The sequence below is a fragment of the Cajanus cajan genome, chromosome 7, assembly GCF_000230855.2.
Source record: "Cajanus cajan strain Asha chromosome 7, NIPB_CcT2T_4, whole genome shotgun sequence".
Classification (NCBI taxonomy): domain Eukaryota; kingdom Viridiplantae; phylum Streptophyta; class Magnoliopsida; order Fabales; family Fabaceae; genus Cajanus; species Cajanus cajan.
Window position 1 is genome coordinate 37,055,209 of NC_138523.1, and position 8,763 is coordinate 37,063,971.

General features: G+C 26.4%; 1 protein-coding gene across 2 annotated transcripts; it reads right to left on the reverse strand.

Moving 5' to 3' along the window:
• Positions 1–1,492: 1,492 nt before the first annotated feature.
• Positions 1,493–4,071, reverse strand: LOC109789957 (uncharacterized). 2 transcript variants are annotated; one of them, XM_020349029.3, is made up of 4 exons: positions 3,789–4,071; positions 3,575–3,695; positions 2,947–3,365; positions 1,493–2,238 (listed from the first exon to the last, which is right to left on the reverse strand). In XM_020349029.3, the coding sequence occupies exons 1-4, from the start codon at positions 3,860–3,862 to the stop codon at positions 1,995–1,997; spliced, it is 858 nt and encodes a 285-aa protein (XP_020204618.1). In that variant the 5' UTR covers positions 3,863–4,071; the 3' UTR covers positions 1,493–1,994. The 2 variants fall into 2 exon arrangements, with proteins under 2 accessions (XP_020204618.1, XP_020204619.1); XM_020349030.3 differs by having other exon boundaries at positions 1,493–2,232; positions 3,789–4,067.
• Positions 4,072–8,763: the final 4,692 nt, after the last annotated feature.

The following is an 8,763-nucleotide window of genomic DNA, read 5'->3' on the forward strand; positions in this document are numbered from 1 at the left end:
TCTTTTTTACTTTCATCAGACAAATGGAACACACTCTTTTTGACGCGTTACATGAGAAGCAAACAAACAACATCTTAAATTGTTACAACATCAACACATAACATAATCAGTGTTACTTATACATTTGACAATGACAACGGCATTTACTCAAATCCAAGAGGGAAACACACGGGACCAAGTGGATTTTCTGTGCTTTGTAAATCCCTTTAAGATGTAACATTATTCAAAATTTGATAGCTATGCCAACCAAATAATAGCAACTCAACAAAACAATAGAGAATTAAACCAATATTTAGTTTTAATTTTGTTGCTTATTATTTTCAGTCTTTATACTGGCACGCTGCAACCAGCAAGTGCTTAGTGGTGTAAGGAGATTGATATAAAGTGAAAAGAAATAAAAAGAAAGAAGTAAAGAGAAGAAAAAGGTAAGGAAGTATAAGTAAGAAGATAAGAGAGTGAAAATTAAACTTTTTTGATAAGAAAGAAGTACAAAAAAGTAGAAGGAAGGTTAGAAAGATTATTTAATATAAAAATAATAAATAAATATTTATTTTTTTATATTATTATTTCACTTTATTTCATCATTATATTATTATTTAATTACTTTTTAAAAATATTATTTATATTAAAAAAATAACATAACTTAATATTACATCTTCGAACATAGTCGATTATGTTACATGTGACATTCTTTCTTGATAGTGGAAAGGTTTTTTTGGTGGATCTATGTGATTTTCTTCACAAATATTTATCGAATCTTCAACACTCCTAAATTATGAAAGTATAGTAACTTTCTTACATTTCTTGACTCTTCTTTCTACTTTGTAACTCTTAAATTCAAATCTTATAGATAGAAATAATGTTATTAATTTTTTTTTATTAAATATGATTAATCAAATTTCTAACCAAAATTAAGTATTGATTAAGTCAACAAATATTTCATCTATATTAATATATAAAAAAAATACTTTTTTAAATAATTATTTTTGATTTTCATAATCATTTTATCATTTGTTTATATTCTATAACTCTTTAAAACTATTTTTTTTACAAATAACTTCTTATTTTTTCAAAAAAAATTCCTATCTTATTCTGAAACTACTATAACCACTAATAAAAATATATATTTTTTAATACGGTACAAATATGGAGTACTTTTTATATAAATCATTTTATTCTTTGTTTATATTCTATAACTTTCTAAAATTACTTTTTTCTACAAGTATTTTTTTTCTATTTTATTATAAAATTACAATAACCGCTTATAAAAATATTTTTTTTTAATACGGTACAAATATGGAGTACATTTTTCTTACCCGTATCAATAATATAATTATAAAAAAAAATACCAGCAGCATCATCATTCATTAAATTCTTTGAATGGTAAGTATATTATTGTACATCACTTTAACCGACTTATTTTTGCAATACCAGTTACCAATAAAACAATTCCTTGAAACTATTCTTTTATTGTATATTTGCACTCAAGACATATAAAATCACGATGTTTCATTTCTGAAATTAGCTGATATATATGAGAAAATAGTAACAGATGACAAAATTGCCGAGTTACATTACAGTGGTACTCTTGGTTGAGGATAAGCCTTGTCCTTCTCATAAGCCATAAGCCATAAGCCATTAAGCCCAAGTATAATAATGTCGATGCAAGTCACAGGAATCAAGGGGTGACCACATTAAAAGTCACCAAAAGCATATGAAAAAAATAAAAAAGCACAAGAAAAGAATATGGACAGAAGAGTTGGACCCCAAAGGAGATGACAGCACATCCCCACGTCACATGCTTTCTGTGGTGACTGAAACCACAATTCACAAGAATTTTACCACTCTGCTACCAATCTTATTAATTTTAGGACCTCAATTAACGTTTATGATATTCCCGCATATTTGCATGCTAAATAATAATAATCTCACTGTCTATAATACATAATAAACATAGCAATAATTTAGCATTATTACTATCTCAGTGTTGGAGCTTAAATTGGGCCAACATGAATCATTTGTCTTGTTCTCATTGAACTTTGAAGCCTTTCTCTGGCGTGCCTCAATGCTTCTAGAGCCTCAAGGACACTCACGTTAATTGGTTTGGGATTACTGGTGGCATGTGATGCAGATGTCACGGTCACAGGAACTAATGCCAGAGAATTATCACAGAAATCTGCATGATCACTCTCATTCTCTGTCACTGATGATCTTGGGCTTGAGCTGGAAAGCCTGAAACTTAGTCCCAAAATCCAAAATAAGAGTCTTGCTCAAACAAATACAATTTTAAAGCACCAACTATTCATCTGATAGAAATTTTCTCCTTAATTAAGAGAAAATACTTCAGAAGATAAATCACACTTACAACAGTTAACAACTTCATAATTTGTCTCCTAAGAAAATAATTTATATGTACGAAAGTATAAATATACTGTTATCCAATTATAAATGAATATATATTATATGGTTACTACTTTTTATAATAATTAAAGTAAATAATGCAAGCAAATGTAAAGGATTATGCGATTCTTACCCTGACAATGTAACTTTTATAATAGTGTATGCAAATGTAAAGGGTTCTATAATAATTACAGTTAACAACTATCTCTGTATGCGCCAAGAGTGTAAAAGATTATATAATAACAAATTGCTTATTCAATGACTTTTATAATAACTATTTTAAAAAGTTATATTAATGATATTTCTAATTAGATGAATGTGTAAAAAAATTTCACCGACAATGTATATAAATTAAGCTATAATAATTATCATAAAAATTATATAAAGATAATTTCTATCTATCAAAGGTAAAACTCTTTATTTTGCGTAACAATTAAAATTTTAATATATGACTATCTCAATCATTAATTTTTCAATCTACCGTTATAATTGCTCCTAAGCAAATTCCCATCTAAATATCTTCACCAACATGTTCAAATTTAATACCTGCTTTCATCATTCTTCAAATTCAGAGAGCTCGGATTCAGATTCTGGTTCAGAATTTGTTGGGAAGTACAACACATGTCTGAATTACTGCTACTGAAATTATCAGCATTCTGAGAATCACAATCTTTTGTACTGGAAGGACTATTATGGGTCTGAATGATGGTAGAGGCTTCTGAAACATTATCACTGTGATCTACATTTTCAGGCAAAGCTAGAATTTTCGCATCATGCTTTATTTCATTTGCTTCGGAATGTTCGCAAGAATTTTCACATTTCTCTGACGAATCAGAATGCTCCAATTGCCCTGACTTGGAGGGCATGTTGAAAGATTCAAGCTTTTTCTTCAAAAATTTAAGCCTTCTTTCAGCTTTATCTCTTAATTTGGTCTCTTCTCTAAGCAATTTTTCCAACTCAACCAACTGAAAAAAAATCCCATTTTTATTTAGGGAGAGAGAAATGGAAACACAGTATAATGTTTGTCAGACAAAAAGCCACACAAACAGAACAGCAATGTCATTTTCTTTCCTTTACAGTGATGATCCAAACAGTGGCACATAAAAGTGAATGAAAGAATTATTCAAGATTGACACTATTGTTAGATCAAAGATGTTATCATATGTTATGTTACCTTGTTTCCCATTGATTCTACTTCCATCTTGGCTTCCCTTGAAGCCTGTCTCTCTTTCAGTAATCTCCCTCTGAGGCACCCCACAGTGTTGAGAGCCTCATCTGATTCCACTTTCTTGCAGCTGAAATGACACATTGAACAATGTCATTCATTCCAATTCACAATGCAACATGAGAGAGATGGATATGGAAAGAGGGAGAGAAGAGAAACACACCTCGATATGTGGTCCTTTTCAGGAGCCATTGTCACTTGCATGTTATCTGCACTTTCAGCACAGCAAGACCCCATCTCAGATCAGACCCCAAAAGTTGAGTGATGAGGTTGTTTTCCAATGAACAGGGAAAAGGGGAGTGTGGAAGATGAAATCCTTGTTGTGGAATGTGCAGTGCAGGTTCAAAAACAAATGTACTTGTGCATTTCAAAACTAAAGAGGGAATGGAATCTTGCTCACACCTCACACAAGTTGTTTTGATTTTGAAGTCACTGTCTAAGAGTTATAAATAAATGAACAATTAAATATCCACCTACAAGTACACTCACTTTTTGTTGTCGCACTGAGTAACCGACGGTAATAGTTAAAGAAACTTTATGTATCTTTTTGTTCAATGTAAAAGAGTTTAAAGAAAAAAAGAAAATCCTGTCATTAATCACTTACAAAAATTACCTTTAAAAGTTATCTTTATAGTAACTTTTTTATCTGTTGGTATGTATAAAATATTGAACTCAAGAGATTATATACTTCATTTTTTTTAATGGCTGAACCAAATTTACTATGTTAAATGAATCAATAAGTAGAACATTATTTAAGTGTACAAAAGTAGTTTTAATTTTGAACACTATATATAACTGCATTGAATGTTTAGAGAATAAATTTTATTATTTATAAGAAGAAAAAAAAGTTATTGTTCAGATTAAACATAATTATCATTCCTAAAAAAAATACATGTCTCAACTAAATTTGTACAAAGCAAATTTAACAGCAAAAAATAGTATATACATGTAAAATGAACATTTATAATTTTCTAGTTTCATGTTCTGTTAACATTTTTTAAGTTAAATCTGTAAAAGAAAATTATACCAATTAGCATAATTTCTTTTCTATCGTTTTCTTGTTTATATAAAATTAATGAGCAACTTTTTTGACTTTGATTGGGACCATCCACCGATGAAAACTAAATTATAGCAAAACATGCCTAAATCAGAGGCTTGCGTGAAGAAATTAATGTATTAATGTTTTAATAGCTGTTACAATTGCCAAAAGGTTAAGTCCAGAAGTCTTAAATTATTAATTGAACATTAACAACGTGACGGGTTGTATTTTATTAATTAAGATGTTTGAATCTAGTGTACTGTCTTTTAAACCGTTTGACAGGTTGCTTTCTTGGATTTAAAAGGCAATTATTTTGGTTTCGAGAGGAAATAAAATTCACAAAACAAACTAATTAATTTACCAGTCAAAAGTAAAAATGATTAAAAGAAAATTACAAATGGTGTATTTGAAAAGTGAAAAGTATTGTAGCCTTGGGCGGTTTGGTCTATGCTTGCAGGCCGAGCAGGCAAGGAAGAGAGTGTTTTCTGTGATAGAGACACAAATAATTGTGCAGCATTTATTGGTTATTGTATGCTATCTGAAACAACCTTAATGTTAGTAAATTTGAATTTTGAATTCCCATGAAATGGATGACTTTGTTCGTCCTTTGATTCTTTCACAGTTTCACTGCCTGCTATTTAATTTAGTACTATCACGTGATGTTATTTAATTGTCTTTTACTTCTCAACTATTCTCACTGTAGTTCTTATAATTCTATCTCTTGCTCTGATAATATAGGTTAAATCGTTACCATCAAGAAACATAATTTTAAAATAAAAGGATAATAAGTATGTAAAATTCTTTAATTAGCAAAACTAATGTAATGTTTATATATTTAGTGTTTTCATATAGTAGTAAGCTTAAGAGAAATGGTAGGTAGGAAAAAAATATAGCTTTTGGTAAAATATAGAAACATCCACTTATAATGGCAGAAGTGAGAGGCAGGATTGGAAAATTTTAAGTCAAGTGGATGCTAGATTTATGGCTACTCATATGCATGATAAAATTTAAAAGGAAATTGATTTGGGGAGTTGATAGTGCCCCCACTTTATACCAAACTACAATTTCAAAACAATTCTACTTCTGCCTGAAGTTCACATCTTAAGAGGCATGTGGGGAGAAGAATTTTCCGTCCTTGTTTTTGGTATCTTTTATTTTGAGAGGAGAGGATATAGAAGAAGGTATAATATTGTTTTTTTATACTGAAATAGTAATAACTAAAAAGTCTTTGATGTGAATAGAATGGAGTTAAATTTGAGTTTTATGGTGAAAAAAAATTGCTCATGAGAAAAGATACTAAAGATAATCTGTCAGATTTTTTGAAAAAATTACTCAGTAATTAAGTTGATAAATACTTCAAATTAATATCATAATGATAAAATAGAATAAAATACTAAAAATAAATATTTATGTTAACATTACATAATAAATTATTTAAAGTTTGATTTTAATGGTGTTTTAAATATTATAATCGTAAGAAATTATATCTTGACATAGATTTAGTTCAATTCATTTTAGAATTTAATGTTAAACATTGTTAGAAATAATATCAAGAAATATTACATATAATGACATATAAAAAGTTTCACGTACAATATATATAAGTATTTTAGTATTGATTTTGAATTAGATTTAATAATATATTTTATGTGTCATTTTAGTCTATATCACTACACCAAAATTAATTTTTTTGTGATAATTAATTTATTATTTAACGACCATATAAATGACCATTATTTTTTTTACCAGCATTTAAATAAAGGTTGGTGTATCCAGTGTCGATACTACTATTATCGGCATTTATATAAAATGCTGGTAAAGATCTACTAAATTGTCATAAAAACTTATTTTTTTAGTGGCAATTCTAGTAACTATTTTAAAGGCTATTAAAAGTTATTTTTTTCAATTGTCTCATTTACTTTAAATAATTTATTCCTATAATTTCCTTTTCTAAATTCATAACTTATATACTTTTTTTTATCTCTACTGATTTATAAGGTGAAAATTGTTCTTTAATTATTTTATAACATTATTGAATTTGGTAATAATGGGTGATTTGATACCAATTTAGAATAGTGAATGAATGTGGGACTTAAATTTTTTCTAATAAATAATTGTTGCTAATAGTAAACTTTAGTATAATATAAATACATTTTTAGTAGCTATTATATATTAGCCATTAATATTTTTATATATGGCGGCAATTAAATTATTGTCACTAAATAATTGTCATTAATAACAAATTTTGTTGTAGTGTATCCACACTTTTTAACAATACATTAATATATATTATATTTATTATGTGAATAAAAGTAATTTTTAGTAACATATATTATATTACTATAAAATGTGTTATTATATTACAATTTTCTTATAGTTAGCAAATAAAAGATAACATCATGATAAACAATAAGTCATATAGTCAATTTTATTTATGTATTTATTATTAATTTGTTAGTCTACTCAAAAAAGGTATGGGTATTCTTTGAAATATGTAAAAACTAAAAATCTAAGAATTTATCTCCTCTTTTACATTAATACTAAATGCATGTTTAAATTTACATCAATTTTAGTTGAATGAAGATTAATAGAAGCAACAATTAATGCCTTTTATATTGATTTTAATGTGATTTTTAAACATAGATTATAAATGTAAAATTAAACATGTACTAAATTTAACTTAAAATTTAATGGACTTCAAATTATTTGAATCTTAAAAATTTTTTTCCTATTTTTTTATTGAAAAAATTCATCCATGAAAGTTCAAACATTCCATTTTGAGTCTTGTTGATCAAATTCTGTTACAAAAATATGATATAGCTACCAAATTTACACACATCTTTGCGGTATATCATTAAGTGGCATATTATTATCTTTAATTAAAAATTAAAATGAAATAAGATATTATATAAATTATAAATTCAATAATTTATGATATATATTAAATTTTAATATTTTAACTATTAAAATAAAAGTTTTAAGAAATAAATCAAATTTATAAATTCTTACAAAATTTAAAATTTTCATAATATTTTATTATATAGATTAAAAATAACGTGTAATACACAATGAAATATATTTTTTATGCATTATATTAGGTTAATTTAACTTTTATGAGTGTCTTAAATTGTTAACTTGGTTGTCATTAATTTTAATGGATTTTATTAGTTTTAACTTTAAATTCTAATTAATTTTGAAAATTTTTCCAACTTTGACATTTTGTCTTGTGTGTAGACCATATCTTGAGTTTAAGAACTCAAAAATTGAATGTTCTTGATGTCTACGAAAAAGTTAAGACAAAGATCTACAAAAGTGAATTTCACGAGTTAAAGTTAATTCAAACGTTTTGATATTCAAAAATGCATTTTAAACTTTTGTTTTTGCACTTAAGCAAAAATTATCATTAAGAACAAAATTTAATAAAAGTTTGGACTTGTAATTAGTGGGCTAGGTTTTTAATTAATTTGATTTAGGCCCATTAATTTAGGTGTCTATAAATAAGTGTTAGTAACTTGATGTACACTTTATCCTCATTTTTTAGATTTTATATTTATTTATTTTACAAGTTTCTCTAAATTCTCTCTCTTTCTTTCTCTTTCACAAATTTCTCTCCAATTGTTCTTGCTAATATCTTGATGAAGATACTTGACTAATCCGCTTATCAATTCAAGGTTTTAAGATTTGTTATAAAATTTGAGTTTTAGATTTTTTTGTATGAATTCTTTATCTTCTTTGTAGATTTAATTTCATAATTTGTGATTATGAATGATATTTTTGGATCTAGATTTGAATTAGAATAGAATTTATTAATCCAATCTAAATGATGATTAGGTAATTAATTAATTTTGTATAAATAAATACATTTACCGTTCTTGAATTTCTAAAATTAGGATATGCAATTGTTAATTTTATTTTTGTAAAATTCTTGGGTCAAGATTTAGATCTATATTCAATTTAAATTTGTATTGATGAGAAGATTCTTAAATTCTTATTTTATATTGAAGTGTGATAGTTTTATCATAAGAATTGAAATCTTGAATTGATATTTTTTCAATTGAAATTTCTTGATTTTTACTATTGTGTCTTAATTTTTATAATT